The 21017-nt window shown below is 44.4% G+C and overlaps 1 protein-coding gene across 6 annotated transcripts in view; it reads right to left on the minus strand.

The window, feature by feature from the left end:
* The window catches only part of TBC1D1 (TBC1 domain family member 1), a 990385-nt gene that overhangs the window by 128174 nt on the left and 841194 nt on the right, over positions 1-21017 (minus strand). For all 6 annotated transcript variants that reach the window (XM_078678347.1, XM_078678346.1, XM_078678350.1 and 3 more), the window contains one exon: positions 11480-11638. In XM_078678347.1, coding sequence (XP_078534473.1) covers positions 11480-11638 — 159 coding nt within the window. The remainder of the gene's footprint in view (positions 1-11479; positions 11639-21017) is intronic.

Here is a 21017-nt window from a genome sequence, read left to right on the forward strand (position 1 = left end):
GGGGCAATCCATTAACATGGGCTGGATAATTTTTAACAAAAAGGTGGTCCCCATGAGGAAGTGTAGCCCTTGACATCCACGTCAAAGTGTCAAGAAGGGGGTACAAACACCTCTAACACAAATAACTCAGCATTACATATTTATCTTTTTATTTCATTATGGCAACTTTTGTTTTGATTGTTGACAGTGAGAAGTAAAACTTCTATTTGCTCTAACGAATACATGGTGCTCCAAAAAAGGGGTGATGGAGCAGTGAACGCGACTATAAGTGCCGAAGTGCATAAGTGCAAAGTACAGAAATATATACATGTGGCTGATAGGGATAAGAGAGCTTTGGAGATCAAGCTCCGCTTAGCGAGTGTTGATAGCCACCATTAGTTTCTTGACAAACAGTCCACATATGTTATTTTTGTCGACGTTTCGACCCCTGGTCTCAGATTATTTAAAATGGGTTCAGCTTCAGGATGCAGAAATATATAAGAAACACCAACTGATTGAGGCAATTAGTCCCCCAATCAAGAAAATCATTAAACATCAGTCTTCAAATAGTTTTCAAAATAAGTATTCATATATAGTATTTTGGATAGAAGATATATAGACACTGTGAAATCATGTGTACATCACTGGGTCAGTGTGAAGGGGATCTAACCCCGCGTGCAGAGTGGTCCAGCCTCCACCTCCTATCCTAAACAAAGTTATGAAGGGGTTGTGATCCAACCACAGTTTACATTCTGTGGCCCATACGACTGTTTTAAAATACTGTGCTCCCCCATAACAAGCCCATACCTTCCTTTTCTGTGGCAGAGTGAGTACCTTTTGCACCCCGTAACAGTCTTGAAGCAAAGGCACACATCTCCAATTTGCCACCACTTCTTCTCTGTAACAACACTGCACTCAGACAACACCCACTGGCATCCAGTATGACTGTGCATTTATCCTTCATGTTGAATGGTTTCAGTGGTTGAGCCTCTACAATATTGTTTATACTGACAAATGCCATTTCACTCTTATCAATCCATGCAAACTTGTTATTTTTAGGAAATTTGCCCTTTCTGCAGGGTCATCCCAGATTCTTGCCTTCTGCAGCTCAACCCATTTTTGTCTTTTTTTCCATTCGGTGCATTTACCCCCGCTAACCAGTTGTAACCTACTTGTGCTCTCCCCTCCAAACATTGCATAAATTGGTATACACCTGATTGGTACATTTGATTTACTCATACGTCCCTAGAATAAGGTACTACATCTACACAACGCATGTAAGTTAAGGCCTGTAACTTAAATGCCACTATTGGGCTGCAGCACTCATTGTGACACCCACAAAGGTAGTATATCAATATGGGGAGACCGATGGGCTTTTTACAGGTCCAGCATACGTGCCCATTTGAGAGTAGTGGGCACACTTCTAGACACAATTCCTAGACATCCCCTACTCAATAGTTTTTAATTAGGCAGTTTACCTACAAGAATAAAATTGCTATAGGATTAACTGACCTGTTTTAATCACTTTCCTCACCCCTGCACTACACGTACACGAGCCAGGCCCCTCATCCACACTGCACCAAACGGCAGGAACAAAAGATCTCTGCTAAAGAGCCCCTCATTGGGTGCCCGTCGGATACTGTAGCACCGACCCGACGAGGAGCAGGCCCAATGATGAAGCATGACACTTAGCTGGCTGGGTGTGTGAGGACCCTAGTTCTGAAAGGAGGTATTTCCCCCCCTCTCCCCACCTCGGAGGGTTACCTCCATGAGGTAGTCAGACGTATTTCCCTCTCCTTGTCTCCTTCTCCACTTTAGGAACAGCATACCCACTAAGGTAGCCCAGTAAAACATGACTCAGGCATGTAATTGCAGCATTTGAAGCCGTTCAAAACTACAATTTTGACCTGGAAAAATAAACCCCCTGCCAGGCCTAAACCTTCCTTTTTAAAATGTATAGGTCACCCCTATGGTGGGCCCTAAAAGCCCTTAGGGCAGGATGCTTGGCATTTAAAAAGTAGGCCATGTCCTGGCAGTAAAAAATATCCAAAGCCGTTTTTCATTATGGCAAGGCTGGCTCTCCCATAGCAAGGCACTGGGTTACATTATAACACCTTATAATACATAACAGTTTAGGAATAGCTAGAACTACGATTGAAGGACTCTAATAGTAACTATTTTGAAAATGTCACTTATAGAAAGTTGGCATTTTCCTGATTAAGCACAGTGTGCCTTTCTATCATTCTGTTTAGCGCCACCTGAATGTTAATGACTCTTCCTCTCAGACTGTGGATAAAGGACCAGGGTGTGAGGAGGTTTAGATCTTCCTGAAATGATGGCTGGGGAGGAGCAGTGCAAATAAACAAAAACAGAGAGGTCAGATCAGTTTCAAAAACCACAAAGCGGAGTCAAATGAGGAACACACACCCAATTTGGGTGGGAAAGAAAGCCCTCACACACCGACCTAGTCAGTGTCATGCTTCATGATCGGGCCCCACCAAAGAGGCCGAGTGCCTCTTTGGTGTGCTGCGACGCCAGAAAGACTGCGGAGCTGGTTTCATGAGAAGGGCGTGCTGTGAGGTAAAATTAAAATTAACAGTGCCTGAAAAGGTATCAGAAAAATAAATTTTAATTAGTGATCCTTAAGGCACAGAGAAAAAGTATTATGTGTATGAATTTAGCTGCCAAGGTATTAGGATTGGTTAAATTCATAAATACATTACATCAGTCAACATGTTTCTGCCATATGGGTGGTTTCAATTTACCAAGGCATTCATCAGGACTAAACCCTGAAAGCAAGATAAACCTTTTATCTCTGCTTATTTGACTACTATACTCCTTTATTCTCACTTTAATACTTTAATACTTCACCATGGCGAACATGGGCTTGACATATTCGAATCGGAAATTGAGGAATTAATATCAGATCCTGCAATATTTGCAGATCCACAAATATCGCAAGCAATAGCCAACACCACTGAATGTGAGAACCTTACAGAGAAAAAAAGAGAGCACATACGTACCATTCTTCACGGTACTATCCTTAAGCAATATCTGGTATCCAACGCAGCGCCTAAAGGTCTGCTAGTCACGAATGTGTTCCTGATTTGACTCCGCTTTGTGGGTTTTTGAAACTGATCTGACCTCTCTGTTTTTGTTTATTTGCACTTAACCGGGGACTGAGAGAGTGTCCTTGATTCTCCCTACCTCTCCCATTGTTGTTATGTGGGGAGGAGCAGTGCCACTGCCCTGATTGCACTTCAAAGCATAGCCTGGCGACTTTACCTAGCCCTTCCTGCAGAAGAAATCTACCCTGTGACTGGCAGATACAGCTCACACATATGCCCACCCACCCTTTGTTTTACAAGCCGGGCTGGAGCCAAACCCAGGGGAAAGGGAAGAACTGACCAGAACTAGTTTTAGAGTTAGGAAAAGGGGTGTCAAGTATTATCTTTCACCCTAACTAATACGCTAACAAACACAATCCATGTTTGCTCTTTTAAATTCTTTGCCTTCAAAACACAGCATAGCTTCAAATTTAATTATCACCTCAATTATGTTTCTTACCATAGACAACTATTCTAACTGCTCTAGTTCAATACCTGAAACTTTTTGAATTCCTCTTCACCTAGTAGGGTACAATTGGATCAAGTGTTTGTCATTACCCTGAAGCTTTTGCCGTTAGACATAACATTGCAATAAAGACTTCTCCTTCCCCCCACAATAGTATTCACACACCCATCAGTCGTCCCGACCTCACTCTTGTGATGTTTCCAATCAGAATCCCTGTACTTACTGATGGGGTGTTAATATTGAATCGGGTTTATAGTAATGTGGTGTACACCTTGTCATTGGCTATATGGGATTATTAGAAATTGGGTTGTTGGTTGACTGTAGTGTGAGTCCTGGTCAAGCAGCAACCACAATCCTAGTCAGGGTAAAGCACAAGCAAATCACAAATTAACCTGTGCTCACCCTCTCGTAGCATGGCACAGAGCAATCAGGCTTAACTTGAAGGCAATGTGTAAAGAATTTGTACAACACTTCAAACAATTAAACTGTGAATACATCATACAAAAAGATCCCACACCTGGTTTAAACACAGAGTAGATTTTAATAAATAAACAAGACCAAAACGACAAAAATCCAAACTGGGAAACCAGAGATATTGAATTTTAAAGTTTTAAGGTAAAACAGCGCCAAAAAGCACAAATCGCCAACAAGGAGTATCTGGTCACGATGGACCAAGACAAAGTCACAAGTGCAGGTCGACTGCAATGAATCGTGAATCGGCTACAGGGACCCGGTTAGGCCCGTTTAACAAAGTACCTTAAATTCTAGTTGCGGAGTGTTACATGGAACGGAGGTGAAGATGCATTGAGAAGTCGAAGCGATGCGTCGGTTCTGAGATGAGGCGAGGCAGCGGTGAAAGGTCCTGTTGCTTCCTAGTCGAGGGCCCGGTTGACAGGGCTTGCGATGTGAAGTCTGGGCATCGAGGATACGGTGCGAAGCTGGCGATGCGTCAGTTCCGAGGAGCTGCGAGGTTGCTTTGCGGTGGTTGGCGTTGTCACGGAACTTTCGTTGATGAGAGATATGAGAACCTAAGTCAGCGATGCACAGCACCATCGGCAATGCATCAGAAGGCTGTGAGGTTGCGGCGGACCGTCTGCGTCAGGCCCAAACCATGGAGCATTCCTCTGATAAGCACCTTAGGTCCACTTCAAAGGATCCAGGACTGGGGTGGCACCACTTGGCAGGGTAGACTCACAGATAGCAGAATCCAACTTCAAATGCAAGGTTGTTGGAATCCTGGTATGTCCCTGAGGCTTCAGGTTAAGAGGCCAGCCAACTAGCCTTGGGTTCACTCTGGGTTCAAGGGGTGTAGGCCTAGTCATTCTCACCCAGACAAGAGGGCAGCAGTACAGGTCAGCACAGCAAAGCAGGAGGCCACCAAAGTAGCACTCCGACAAAGTAGCAGTCCTTTCAGGAGCTCTTCTTCCTGGAAGAGTATCCACACGTTCAGCAGTAGGGTAATCCCAATGTTATCCTTTGGGAGGTATAGGCCTTGCAGTAGTGAAAAACAAATATAAGAGTTTTCCAGTACCAGGACATGAAATTTTTTAAAGTACATGTCCTGCTTTTTAAATACATTGAACCCTGCCCCCTAGGCTGTCCAGGGCCCACCATATGGGGGACTTATATGTATTAAAAAGGGAGGTTTGGGCTTGACAAGAGGTTTAACTAGTAAGGTCGACATGGCATTTTAAAACTGCACACACAGACTCTGCAATGGCAGGCCTGTGGCACAAACAGTGCTGGACGCCCACTTTAAAGTATATTCCCCCTTTTTTCAAAGTGCATACTCGGTCTGACCCTTGGCGTCGGATTACTTCTGTCCTCATCTACTGAGCCTCTCTCCTAGTCACTAATACAATTGTTTGCCTTGTACACCCGAGCAACAATGGTAACTATGGGTCTCGGTCCCGGCTCAGTCTTTCTACACTTTTTTCGATATGCACAGCGCGTCTACGTGCACGTGCCACTTTAAACAGTGTTTGCAAACAAGGTCTCTAGCTTGTAAGCCAATATCCCTGGTCCCCGTCGGTGGATTCATTCCCGATTGCAGGTATTGTGTTGTGACCCATACTAGTACCCGTCTGCAGCGAGTACTGTACCCCGTCCTGATTGTAACACGTGGGCCCGCTGTTTCCATTTCAGACTACCGCGGTACTCCTGACCGCTCCTCGGCAGCCTGATTCATTTTGCCGTAGCCCTTACTCATGTCACGCTGTAAGTCTAAATTCATGCAGCTTTTGTTTTTTGAATATCCTTTTTAGTTGGTTGTCAAGCTTATCTGACATGAATGGAATTTATCTATTTCCACAGAGATGCTCCTCACCCGTGATTTGTTTTCCATGTAAGTTTGTTCATGTTGTATTTATTTTGTTGTGCTGGTTTTTCCTTGCTTTGAATCTAGCGATGTGATGCTTATGATTCAACATGTACTGCCCGACTCTCGTAACTTGACCTTCAGGGCACTCTCGTGTCTGTTTTGAGTTCATTCAATTTCGCCACCGGTACCATTATTACGTTAGATGTTTACACCCGGTGTGGTTTAGCGACATGATGCTTTTGGTCTAATTGTTAAACCCAGGTGCATGCATTGCCCATTATATAGAATATTATCCTCTGTCCTCCACCTGCTTAGTCTCTTCCGGATCCCGTGTGGACCGCCCTTACTGTGTGTTTTTATGCCCCTGCTCTAGAAAGCTTGCCCACCACCCTTCCCCGTCCTGATGAAGACCCATTTGTAAGGGACTACTTACCCTATGCCGTTCTGGGTCGAAACGTACACAACCATCCCTCGTACCAGCTTCTACCTCTAGCACTAATCTCACTGCTGACTCCAGAAGTTTGGTTGCTCGAAATCTCACAATCATTTGATGTACAAATGTCTGGCTCCCGTTTGAAGCCACTTGTAATTCTTTCTTTTGCTTCTAAATAAGTATGTTTGACCTGCATCACGTTCCCTACCTTGCACCACTTCCTACCACTCCACTTCTCCCCCTCGTCCCCTTCCTTGTCATTGGGCACTATTATTTGTCAATTTATATATTCATGTAATGTACCGAAATATGAGTGTGAGTACTTTGTGATTAAACAACATAGTACTCTATAGTATATATATTTCTCTTGATTCATTTGCATAAGCTATTGCTATTTATTTGTCCTTCCGTTCTGGGACCCTCTCTTTGTACTACTGGACGCCCACTAGTAGCATTTAATTTACAGGTCCTGGGCACAGGCAGTGCACATTACTAGCGACTTATAAGTAAATTAAATATGCCAATTGTGGATAAGCCAATGTTACCACGTTTGAGGGAAAGCAGCAAATACAGGAGGTCTGAAGGCAAAAAGTTAGGGGAAACCACGCAAAGGATACCAGGTCTAACAGGGATCTTTTTCCACAATGAATACATATCTTTTCTGCGACCTCTTTTTCTCTATGCTAGTGTATTCTCTAGGCTTAAACTTTTTTTTTTTTAGCTTGAACTGAAATACTGTTAATATCTTTAACAATTTCATTCTTGCCCCAGTCATTGCATTCATATACGCAACAGAGTGTTCTATATCCCTTGCTAAGCCTCAAGTAGTTCCAATTAGGGTCCTCTGTGGATGGCAAGCATTCCTGCACTTTTTTGTTTGTTGTTTGTCCTTTCAATCAACTGCATTTAAAGTCACAATAGTTGCAGGGGGCAATACTTTTCCCTAACTCTGCCACAAATTCATCAAACGATTGCCCTGGCTGTTTTATTCTCTGCAGGAACTTGTGTCTTTCTAGCACTACATTCCTAAAATGAGTGAATCTCTTGTGCAACGTCTTTATGACAGTGGCATATTTTTCCACTTATTCCACAACATCACAAATTCACCAGTTCTAATCTTTAGTTTCACTACCACTAGTCGTTTTAGAGTGCTTCTGTTCTATGAACCTAAGTTGTGGCTCCATAAGGCTTACTTATTTTTTATAGGAGAACTTACTTGGGTGCCTACAATGGCACCCAAGTAAGCTTGAAAAGGCTCCTTTTAATCGTTCTCAATTCAATGGGTAAGTGCAAGGGGTAGCAAAAAACAGTGGTAGTGTTACTCGCTGCATGGTGTCATCACATGCTGAACTACGTGGCTTGCTGAGTTTCTGTTTTGTATACAAAAAGAAATAGGTTGCTGCACTGTAGACCGCTGTGGACTCCAAGCTCTAGGTAATGACAATCCATATATGCCAGGGGTCCAACTGAGGTGTGTGGGACCTCTTCACATGGCATTGCTGTATCTAAAAATGTCTTGGGGCGGCCAAGATCACCCTAGCGGCAGCCTGGAAGAAGAAGGAGGCCCCCACCGTGTCCTTGTGGCACGCACGCCTCTGGCAACTCCTAAGCTTAGAACGCATGGCGGACATCTTTAGGGATAGATTTAAGAATTTCATCTTCAAATGGGGTCCGCTGGTCACCTTTCTTTCATGGGGTCTCCCCTCTGCGGTATGCCCGCCCACCCTTAGGGCTCTACATCTCTTCCAAATCTGAACATACTATACTGCCTGCTGAGCCACTGCCTCCTGGTTCCATGGTTCCCACTGCTGTCCCATAGGTCCGTTTCCTTTTTACTTTCCTGTTCATTGTGGTTGCCGACAACCGGGGGGGGGGGTTGTTGGGGGATTCAGGGGGTGGAGGGGTTGGGGAGGTGGGGGGTCGGGTGGGGGGGGAGTTGGGAAGGGGGTTCTGTTGTTCTTATTACTTCTCGATGCTTGGCCCGCCTCCCTTGAGGCTACATTGCTGTGTCCAGATCTTCGCTGTGTCCCCTAGCAGAATTGGGGCCTCCCCCCCTGGTTGCCCCCTCCAGGGTGTGTGCTGGTGGACTCACGACGGCATTTGCAGGGACAGTCTGGCCGGTGGGGTATGACGCATGTCTCTTGCACAGGATGTAGCCCACTCCGGGAGACTCGCTCCCTTCCTCGCCTGTCTTGCAGATTTGTTGCTTGCACTGCCTATTATTGCCTCATCCTGACTGTATTTTGTCCAACGTGGGAAATTCTGCTATGGCAATGTATTGTTTCTTCAGCTGTCTGGTATTTGCCTCGCAGTTGAAATTTTCAATAAACATACTTTTGACAAAAAAAATGTCTATCATTTCTATTTCTACCACTGACAAAGAATTAACAGCAACAAATGAGGATTGATTGATTGAACATGGGGTAATCCAAGCCAGCAAGCTCGACTGGTTAGAGTTGCTAGTTTCCTGCATACAGAACACAGCATTTGGAGTATGCTGCACTCAAGGGAATGGTGTAAATTCTCTTTCCCAAATGGCTGGCAGAAAATCCATGAAGTTCTGTTTACTCATTAATGGCTGTCTCCATCTTCCAGTGTACTTCCATCACACTGACAACTTTTATAAACATTTATTAAAACGTACCTTAAAGTTGATAGAAATATCACATGAATGTTGAAATTTCAAAGACTGTTATGACCTCATCATGGCCCTAGCACTTAAATGATCAGAACTGGATGTATAATAGTGAATAAGTCGAGGCAACAGTGACAGCAATGTAAAGTGAATGAGGATGTCCAGATATGTCTCTGCAATGATTTTAGATAAATGGTAGTGATTGCCCTCTCTATCTGCAATAGAGCAAAATATTCCATATAAATCACTGCAACAAGTTAGTTGAATTACCATAGTTGAATTACCATAAATGCTGTCAGGTTGGATTTAGGCGGCTTTTCTTACACAAATGGCTTGCGAGATCGGGTGAAGATTTTGGTATTTCAAATCCACCTTTGCTGCATGTTGTTGAGTGGGAATGATAGAGAAGGGCAATCTCACCTGAAACTAACCTGGAAGGTGACCGATTTATAGAACTAAAGACTGAATTTTGAGTGTGCAAAAAATAAAATGTTGGGCTCTGGGGTTTGCACGCCCAATTTTTTCACTTTGCATCTATTCCAGAACTGACAAAATTGGCCTCACGTAAGAGTTGGCAGCTGGCAGGCAGGATGAGGCGAGGGCAGGACACTGTGCAAAACGGTTTTAACATTATTCTTAATTTAAAATTACAAATGCATGAAAAAATATCTGATATAAAGGCACTAAAGACTTAGTTACTCAAACTTTCAATGTTTACTCTTGTGGCTGTTGTCAGATTCCATTCGGGGGTACATGTGGCAGGATGGGGCTGTTGGGCCTCAATTGTAGGGGTTCAGGTTGTTTGTTTCTGATATCCCAGGCCCAGTCATCCAATGGCTTGGCAAACCGGGCCAAGTACAACACCTTCAATCTCCCAGTAGGCAGGGAGGCTTCTAGGCACTTCAGGGCAGGTCCACATCTTCTCCAGTAGAACGTCAAGATTTCAGGTGATATTCACTCACCTCTGGGAGACTGGCTGTCAGGCAGACACCAGTCCCTGTTGCACCACAAACATTGTGTACTCTGTGGAACACTCCCTTCCTTGGTTATAAAGGGCTTGGAACAGGAACAAAGTGTGGGGGTTTGGTTCCCACTTGTATGCACAACATCTAGACATTGGATGTCAATCCACTGTCTAAAACTGTAGAACTGGTTTGGGGTGGTTTCCTTTCAAGTGTCCTCTGCAGGCTGTTCTCCAGCTACAGATTTTGTTTAAAGAGATGCTTCGTACCGCAGGTAGTACTGTGGTCATCTGCATCCTGGAGTACACAAAGAGGTGTGAGTGTTCTCCATCTTGCTGTCATAAGCCCTACTGAAGGTGTTATCAGGGAAAGATAAAAGTGCAGGCCTCACCTAGTAACTTTCTTACCATTAACAAGCTCCACCCCTTTCCTCTACAATCCAAGAAATGTCAGTGCTCAGGAACACTAATCAGCAGCTCCTTGCTAACCAAAAGAGCTCAAAGAATTTTTAAAGCCTGGTCTCCTTTCCTCTTATTTCAGCATCTGGGTCTCTTCCCTCAAGTGCTACAGACATGCCCGTAATATATGTCTATTGTCTGGGAGCACAATCTTCATCTTCAATCTTTTGCTAGGCCATGCTACGGGGTAACCAAAATGGATCCCAATGGACTCCATTACATTGGTTTGCTTACGCACCACGCAGGGATTGGGATTGCCCATGGGAGAAATACTTTATACAGGTGGGCCAGTTAGCCTTCACCTAATTGACAGAGATAAAAAGGCCTGGTCACGATGTTGATTTCTCATAATCAAAGAACGCTGCCACCACTTCTCTATGCTCCACACTCACAACAGGGAAAGTAATATGGGTATGCTTGGGGCGCCGCTCTGGGTCACAGGACAGGTCCAGGACCTCACATAGTCAAGGACAGGCCTGCTCACACACTTCAAAGAGGTAATAATAATATAATAATATCCACATTTGTAAAGCGCACAATCACCCGTTAGGGTCTCTAGGCGCTGGGGGCCGTCGGGAAGATTAAGCAAGCTATTACCCAGAGTCACATGGTGCTGGGCTAACCTGCCGCCGGTGCCGGGGATCGAACCGTGATCCCCATATTCCGGAGTCAGTCGCCCTGGCCGCGGCGCCACACCTCTTCCCAAAGAGGTGACACAGGGTCAAAATAAGTCAGGATACCAGAAATACGGGCAGGTGGGCACTCCCGCACGGAACACGCCCATAAACCATGCAGTGGGTATTTGCATCCCGACAGACGTTATCAAGTAACAATGGGACGTTCACATCATATGAATACATAAGGTGCATGCAAATCACCCGCTATTGAGGTCTATGGGCAACCACATCAATATTATAATACATTTCAAATACTGTGGGTTATTAACTCGTTCAAACATGCCTCTCAGTCCCACCCCACTCCACAGAAAGGAACTACGATTTCATTGTAAATATTTCACAAGTAATAGGACATATAAATCATCTTTGGCTGCTTTAATTCGATAAAACCAAGATTACATTTCTTATCTATAGAAGGGCGTACACTCTGGTGCATACCTACCTAGGTCAATAAGAATGGCATGCTGCTGGGAAGTTAACTGTTTTAACAATTCCTTATAGGGCGTATCCTTTAATTGCTGTTTACTTGTGACTTGATGCCTCAGCTGGTGCTGCTCTGCTAAAAACTTCCAGATTTCACCACGATGCTGACGTGGAACTCCTGCCAAGAAACATAAGAAAAGATGCTGGTTAATCTTGATTTGGTAGGGAATGTTCGTGCTCTGTATCAGACAATTCCTAGACTTATTTTGGCCATACACTCTCTAAAATAATATTTCGATTGAATTTCAAGATTGACAGGTAAACCAATATCCAGCAGTAGATACATTATTTCGCCACTTTCTAAAATGTATTTGCAAAATAATCTGTTTCCAAAATATATACTTAGCAGATTCATTTTAGAATGTTTGTATTTCTCTCCCATTTTGCCCAATTCATTCTACTGTAGTCAGGACTCATGAACGGCTAGAGCAATAAAGAGGGTCACAATAATTACCTTTAGAAAGCTCAAACGTACCCCATAGTTTTCAAAGCTTCCTAAAAGATTCAATTTTCTTAGTACACACGAATTTAAATGTCCTTGTCTTGTACATTTTAATCAACCATTCTGAAATGTCTAGAAGGTTGCACTGCTTACCATCTCTGAGTTATCAAGGTGCACCCAAACAACACAGCTATAAAACAAATACACATAAATTACTTTCTATACCTTCTGTGTGTTGTGTAAATCCTAAAAGGCTGACTTCTGGCATTGACTAAATGCCTAGCCCGGTACAAAATACTCTGGAGATTGATTTCAAATGTGTGGGCTTGCCCACACCTAGAATATGTTGACAAAGTTGCTTTTCCTGCAGCTTGAATTATTATATTTATGAAGGCCACAATATCTTATGACACAGGACTGAGACCACAGGCTTCGGCAGTAGGAGCAGTGAATTAAGTATTACACTGAATTATTTCAAGAACTTTCTTTACTGTAGAAGCACCATTGATGGATACCCATAGCACTTTCAAGAACAACCTTGAGGCTTCTCACTTTTGTGATTTGAAATTAAATGAGTGATCTCGATGAAATGCACCGAAAGCACGTTTATGGATAGGATGCCAGTACCTGCAGGTGGGATCACAGCCCAGTAGGTGGCGTGCAGTTTCCATTTGCTCGTGAGCTCTGGTTTCTAGGAGTGGTAACACTGGCCCTCCATACACTCATGTTGAGCATCACTTATCTCATGACCTTGATGTACACCTGGACCTGTGCTACCACCACGATCCACCCCCTGGATAAGCCTGCAGTGTGTGTTGCAAGGTGGGGCCTGTGCTGCCAGCTACCAGTGGGGCTAGGCTAGGATGTCCAAAACATGTACTATCCAGCTCTGCGCAACAATATGCTTGAGTATGTGACCAGCCATGTGGATAGGTGAATGGCCCAGTGGGAGACGCTTAAAAGCTCCATGTTTTCAACAGTATTAGATGCCAAGTTTGCTGTTGACGTTGTAGACTTTTTTTTTAGAGCGCATTTCGGTAGATGGATAGCTCGAGGACTTCTACGAGAAGGAAAGTTCAGTAACAAAGGAGTCTGTAGATTATAGCAGGGTGAATCAGTAGTAGGCTTTGATAGTGCATCTGAATATTACCAGTCCAAAGGATGTATTTTAGACGGTAAGGATCTCCTTGCATGTGAATGATTTATGTGGAATGATTTCTACGCTCCCTCCTCTTCCGGATTATCAGTTTTATCATTTCATGTTGTAGGAGGGTTTATGAGTTCGTAAAAGATGGCAGAAGGTTTCACTCAGAACCATGTTTCTATTGAACCAAGGAAGCTAAAATTGTGGTTTTCCAGGTGGTCATAAACTTCAAAGAAATGCCAAGATGCTAATAATGTATTCATGGTGCTTACTTTTAAAGACATATTAGAACTAGTATGCACAGCGAAAGATGTTTGCATATTTGTGCAGTAAGGTTGAGTCTGATACCACTAGCTAAGTGTTAGGGCTGTAAGCTCTGCAAGACGAGCGGTTCTGACTGGGAACAGCTGCTGAGGAGAATAAGCATGGGTAGGCTGACAGGGCAATGTCTGATTTAAAAAGGTAAAGCAAAATTAACATTTTTTTAACCTCCCGGGAAGAGAGTATGGTGGAGGAACAGAGTACTATGCGGTCTAGTAATGGGGCAGTGTCTGTGAGGAAGTCAGAAGGATAGGTAGTAATCTTGAACTAGAAAAATCGGTGAAGGCAATGTAGGCATTAACTGGACTGGTAGAAGCTCTGGGGAAAGCTTCACAAGATTGTAACTCGGTGAGATAGAGGGAAAAAGGTTATTTTCCTGGGACAGTAATGTTTAAGTTATTGTTAAAAGTAACTGAGCAGCACTGTCGATATGTGATTAAGAGTGGGTAGCAACACCTGATTTGAGCAATTGGCATAGCATAGCTGTAGGTGAGATTACTGTTAGGTTGCACGGCTACTCGAATTTCCTGGATAATGCAATTAAGTTCAAGCAAATTTAAATATGTCAGCCGCCACGGTGTTTATTTAAAAGTAAAAATTTATGAAGTGTGTGTGCTTTCAAGATGACTGCCACAGAGGGGTGGAGTAATGCGCTGCTAGAGTGGGAAGATGAAGTTGTTTTAAAAAAAAATGAGGGCCAGCTCAGGGGTTATAGGAAAGTTGGATCTGCTTCTATGGTTACCCCCACTTTTTGCCTGGTGCTATGCTGTATTTGTCTAGTCTGACTGGGATCCCACTAATCAGGACCCCAGTCTATGCTTTCTCCCTAAATTGTTGTGTTCAGTACTTGGGTACATCCCAGATTGGATACCGGGGTACCCTTATAAGTCCCTAGTATATGGCACTAAGGTACTCCAGAGGCCCACCATTGGCTGAAGCATGTATTATGCCACCCATGAGAGACCATTCGCAATGGAACTACAGGCCTTCAATTGCAGTCTGTGTAAGCTGGTGCTAGCACCACTTACTAAATATATAGGTTTCCTACATCTAGGGTCGCTGCAGTTGCAACATATAAGTCAACCCTATAGCAGGCCTTTCCAATCCTGAAGGCAGGATGCTTTGTTCTAAGTGAGAGGGTGCCCCTGCATGATCAGGACACCCCTGCAGCCTATGGAGTCCATTCTCCAGGGTTGTCAGTGAAGCAGCCGTATACTATATGGAGGGGCACCGAGTAATTACACGATGAGCATCTTGAAAATCGCTGTAACGAATCCTATCATGTTTGGTATCAAATATGTTGGAATCAAGGTATGATTCCAAGCACTGAAAGATCTCTCTGTTAGGCTCTCAGTGTTCCCGGTGCCAGCCTTCTTGACACGGACAGCACAAAATCGTTTCTACCGACCAGAGACACGATTCTGCCCTCCTGCTGCTGAGCCAAGCTCAAGCAGGGGAAGGCAGACCATTAGGCATCCCTGTGACCACCACCCAGATAGGATTTAGTGTATTAGGGTGGGGGGAGTGCGCTTGCCAGAGCCACTTAGTCTGCATGAGGGGCACATTTGGAGTCCCTGTGCATAGTCTAGTTCAAACCAGTCCTCGGAGCTGTTGGCTCCTGCTCTGGCACGAAACTGGACAAAAGGCATAGGAGTAACCTCTCCCCGTCCGGACCCTGAATCTTCCCAACGCTTTCCCTAGGGGACTTAAGGGTGTAGGTCCCTAGATTTGTTGTGGGATAAGATTCAGATCAGACACCACTACTTTGCTAACGTTTGGGCACTCTGGACTTCATTTGGGCCTCACTTCATCTCCCAGTCTGCTGCATCGTCTGTGTCTGTGCATCATACAGGAACCTTCCAAGGCCTGTGAATCATCAAAGACACTTGAAGGAATCTCCCTTGGAGTGAAGTAGTCACTCCCCTGCATTCACAGGCACTGCAACTAAGTCGACTGGTCTACTGATCCTGAGCTCCTCCGGACTCTGTAAGTTTCTGCAACACAAGTGGTGGTTTTCCACAGCTCCTGAGACCTGCCCTGCCCTCTCACCAAGTTTGAGGCCAGTATCCCTGGTTGGGGTTGCGATAACCGAACCCCTGTGCACTGCGTCAACTTGCAGTTGCAAACACTTGTTGACTTCTTTCAAAGAAGATCTTCGGGCTCCAAGTAGCCCCAATCTCGAGCACCTCCAGAGACCAGAAATCTTCAGCCACACCGCATCATTGTGCACGGTGGCCTGCATGTTTTGGTGAGCTGCTTGAGGTCCTCTCGAGACTTCAGTGCCTCCGGCCTGTGTGTCCACTTGAGGGTCACACTTGTTACTTTTGGACACCCCTAATTGCTCAGGCCTGCCCTGACTGCCCTGATTTTGGTGAGACCCATGGACCTTGCTGGTCCGACTTTGCTCCTTCTTCAATTCCTGCGCTGGTTGTATTTGCCAAGGCTTGTTGGTGCCCCCGCCAGACACCGAGCCCTCAGCACTCGACATCCTTCATGGGACAGCTCGTGCAACGCTCCTGATCATCCTCAGCATGGCCTGGTCCTCACAGCTGCAGAGTCAATGTCCTCGTCATTCATCCTGGAACACCCGACATCGAAGGGCATTAGTCTTCCAAGTCTCCTGGTCACCCCTGAGTGACAGACTCTGTCCACTCTGCTTGTAGGTACCTCTTATCTAGAATTCATCCTCGGATTCTACCGGACATTTTGTCCTTCAGCAGTGGCACTTTCCTGAAGTCCTCCTTTGGGTTTGACTGCGGTTTCCGACACCAAATCACACATACGCACCCTTCTTCCCTGGTGTAGGTAATGTGGATACTAGGGTATCCACGGGTGGGGTGGCTCTCCAACCTTCTGTCTTCCATGGGGTTTCTTCAGGGTCCACTGGGAAGGGTCCTTAACCTTTAAAAATTCAACTGCGACTTACACTTAGAGTTGTATGGAGCACACTTTTGTGTTTCCACACTGCCCACACTCTCCGTGGGGTTCCTATCTGCTCACCATGGGTGGTTCCTTGGGTCCCCAGCACTTCTACGTCCTCGCAATATTATATTGTCTTGATTCAAGTCGTGTTTCTTATACCACTTACTTAGTATATGGTTTGGTACCTCCAAGCCTCACCCCCCGCCCCGGGCCCACTGTGCATTTCGTGCTATTTACTGTGTTTCTTTGCTAAAGTATAGTGTGCATTGTAGGAGATATTTCTATGTGTTAGAGAGCATGGACCTTAGCCTCACTTTGTTGCTCACTACAGAGAGAACGTACACTGAAGAAAGTTGGACAAATGCGTCACTTCAGGTATATTCCCACCGCTAGATAATGTTTAATCAGACTACAATGCGTGGTAGTGATGGACAACTCAGATCAATTTCTTTAAACTACTTGTTAACTATATTTCCTCCTTATTTGGTATATGATTTTTTTCTTTATGGCATGCTGGGTTGTTTCTGAACATTTCTAACATGTATGCAAACTCATGCTTTTCAAATAATGCTTTGTCTCTTTCTTCGATGCACAAGAGAGAAAAGTGATATACAGAAGATGCTTTCCATCCCCCAGATCTGGAAGCATGGGCTCATTGATGCAGATTTCTGGTAGGTAGTTTGCAGGTCTCCTGATGTCACACTGCATACTATACTGTGCTATTAATACAAATATTCATGAAACATAATTAATCAATATAAATACCTGTCTGCTATTGAAAGGACAACAGACTCGAGGGAGAATGGGTAGATTAGGATTAACTAACGGAAACTTTATACCAATCTTGCAAATTGTTTGAGAAGCATGGTGGGGAACTTATTACACAGCTGGAGGAAGAGAAGAAATGAGGGACATTCAACTGAAAATCCCTCTGCAGAGTAGTGTCCATCAGAGTTGAAATCATAGTTCCCTATTTGGAGATTTCAAGGAAAGTGGTTGGTAGCAATGTCTCTAAGTCATCATCCCTTTCATGAGAGGTTATTTAATCTCAAGCAGCACATTATGGTAGACAGAATTGGAAAGATACATTTTTAAAATGATTGCTATAATTTCATCATAAGCTGTAAATTGACATTACCCATTCCTGTGTTTATATATTATTTTTAAATTATTACTTTTGGATTTTAAAACATCACCCCCCAACCCTGCCAAGGATACCCAACCTCTACTGTGCACAGCCTTCCGCCGTATCTAGCAGCCGGGCTTGCGAGCAGGGGAAGCACCCAACCTGTAGAAGGCACGGTGCAGTGGGGTTTGGGCAGGGCCAAGCCCTACACTTGCAACCAAAGCTTGAAACTAGTTTTAGTGTTTAGCTTTGCTTGTTTTTATTTTTTTTAAACAAAGCCTGAGTCATGAGGATCAGACACAAAATGGCAGTCAAATCAGCACCTAAAATGGGTACTGGAGAGCTCATGTATCGATCTCGACATGTGATACATGCGCCATTAGGTGCTTTTTTCTCTGAAGTGGTTGTATTTTTCCATGTGTCCGGTTTCCCATGACAATTGCTTTGAGATCAGTCCTCTTTGGGGCTGACCTGCCATGACTGTGGAAAATATTTTTTAAATTGTGAAACTTGTGAGTCAGAGCCGACTCACAAGTTTCAAGATGGCAGAAATAAAAAAATCAGCCTAAATTCAACTGATCACATTTTATAAACACAGCTGTTCTGGTAGAACTCACAGTGAAAAAATACGAGTTCAACAGGATTCTAAGCGAAAGAGCAGGTCTGTGGATAAGAAAATACAAACAAATCAACCTCTGCGAAGTTAATAAAGCAGGAAAAGTACTAGCATCATATCTCAAACGCAAGCAAAGACAACACTGCATCTCCACAATCACAGATGCAAACAACAAGACACACACCCGGCACAAGGAAATCCTACACACGTTCATGGAATTCTACAGAGATCTCTACAAAAGAGACGACAACCTAGACCAGGAGGGCAGCTCAACCTACCTAGACAGACTAAACTTACCCAAGATAACGGCAGATGAAGCTAAGACACTGGGCCAAGATATAAAAATGACTGAGATCACTATAGCTATAAAGTCCCTAAAAGATAACAAAGCCCCAGGGCCAGATGGATACACAGCACCTTTCTACAAAACCTTCCAAGACCAGCTTCTCCCAGTCCTGACTAAAATCTTCAACCACTGCGGAAAGGAGGGGGTAGTAACAGAAACCATGTCACAAGCCAACATAATTGTCATAACCAAAGAAGGCAAAGACCCGCAATGGCCCAAAAACTACCACCCCATCTCACTAATAAACTTAGATTGCAAGTTATACGCCAAAGTGCTAGCCACAAGACTAAACAAATTATTACCACAGCTGATTGGGAGCACACAGGTAGGCTACATGAAAACACTCATGTCTCACGATAATACAAGACTCCTCTGCCAAGTCATAGAGCATTCCTCAAAATCATACAACTCTGCTGTAGCTATCACGCTAGACGCAGAAAAGGCCTTTGACAGAGTATCCTGTAATTTCCTAGAGAAGAGCATGCAGACATACAACCTAGGAGACAGCTACACGAAGAAAGTCATGGCACTGTACAAAAACCCTAAAGCCCAGATAGCTATCAACGGAAGTTCATCGGCCCAATTTAACCTTGAGAGAGGGACAAGACAAGGATGCCCGTTATCCCTGCTACTGTTCCTATTAGCACTCGAGCCCCTGATTAGAGACACATTAGCTAACAGGGATACAGCAGGCGTAACCATGTAAATGTAAATGTACAGGAATTTATATAGCGCAAATCACCAAGCGGTTTCTAAGCGCTTGCTTAGGGAACCCGTCCTGGTATTCCCCTGTGAGATAACCATGGCAGGGTATCCCCAAGGTGAAAGCCAGGCATCCCGCCGCGAGGGGCCGTTGTGGAGATTAAGCAAGCTATTGCCCAGAGTCGCAGAGTGTGAACCCGTGAATCGAGTAGGCACCGGAACGAGAATTGTCAAGTCCATGGACATTTTAGGACTCAAGACCCCGCCGAGCCGGGAATTGAACCCTGGTCCCGGGCTGACCTCTGCTTCCAGGTCTGCCTCCTCTAACCAGTGAGCCACACTTCTCCACTTCTCCACCATCAACAACACCACAGCCAAACTTTCTGCCTATGCGGATGACTTACTCATAATAACGGAGAACCCAAGTCAATCCATACCAGCACTCATGCAAACCATTGAAACATAAGCTAAACACTCAGGATACAAACTCAACAGAGACAAATCATAATTTATGCCCCATAACATACACACAACCAGAGAGGTAATGGGTACCTCAGGGCTGGTCTGGCAACCTGGGTTTGTCAAATACCTGGGTATTCAATATGGGAAAAGCCTAAGAAGCACCTTAGAACAGAATGAGAAAGCAACATTGGAAAAGATCAAGGGGCTACTAGAAACCTGGACACCTAGATTCATCATCTGGTGGGGCAGAATAGATACTGTAAAGATGATGATCACTCCCATAGCTAACTATCTAGCAAGTATGCTTCCCCTGGCTCTCACAGACGATTTCCACAGGAAGATAGACCAAATGCTAAACAAATTTATATGGCGGGAAAAGAAAACCAGAATAGGCCTCCAAAACCTAAGACTAGAGAAGAGAGGGGTTGGCCTAACGGCTACGGCGCTCGACCTCGGACCTGGGGATCTGGGTTCGAGTCTCGGTAACAACGCCAAAAACCCCCCTGTGATTCTGGGCAAATCACTTAATCTCCCCGTGCCTAAAAAACAAAACAAAAAAAAAAAAAAATGTAACGTAACTGGTGCTATGTAAAGCGCTCTGATAACTGATTCGGTTCGGTTCTAGTTCGCGCTATATAAAACTGCAACAAAAAAAAAAAAAAAAAAAAAAAAAGCTGGGTGGGCTCAACGTGGCGGACCTGAGAACATTCCAGACAGCCAGACAGGGGATGCACTGGGTGCTCCCGAATCAGCAATACACGCCAACATGGCTCTCCATGGAGAAAGCCATTCTAAATAACACAGACCCTCTAACTCTCCTCACCTCCAACAAACAAGCACATAAGAACAACCCGATTTTTAGAATCACAAGGTATGCGCTTCTCAAAGTAGACCAGTAGCTCGAACACAGCATCAAAAACTCACAATGGGAAACACTCTGGGCAAAACCCAAGATTAAATACAGGGGGAAGCCCCTCAGCATAGAGTTTTTTGGGGAAAGAGAGGTGGTATAGTTGATAGGTTTCTAGGCACTAATGGGCAGTCCACTGATTGTTATTTGTGTAATCTGGCACTACTTACTAACTGTGCTATAAGGTAGAGGAGAACCACCTGCCTCCCTAAACCTCTGATTGGAAAACCAACAGAACAGAGCACATTTCAGGTACCCTAGCACACGTAAAATTCAATACAGTCTCATTCAGACAAAAGTAAAATACAAAACAAGTGATGAATCTTTTTCTTTCTCTTCTCTTATTTAATCAGACATCCCGAAGTTCGGGGTTCATGTTTTCCAAACCAAGCCAACACGTGTTTCGTCGCTTCCTGTACACATTAGAACATGCGACTTGTTCACGGCTGTACGTATGGTCATGGGTGAATTTCTTTCATGCGGCGATAATTCCAAGCCACATGGTC

The sequence above is a fragment of the Lissotriton helveticus genome, chromosome 2_2 (genome assembly GCF_964261635.1).
Source record: "Lissotriton helveticus chromosome 2_2, aLisHel1.1, whole genome shotgun sequence".
In the NCBI taxonomy this organism is placed as follows: Eukaryota; Metazoa; Chordata; class Amphibia; order Caudata; family Salamandridae; genus Lissotriton; species Lissotriton helveticus.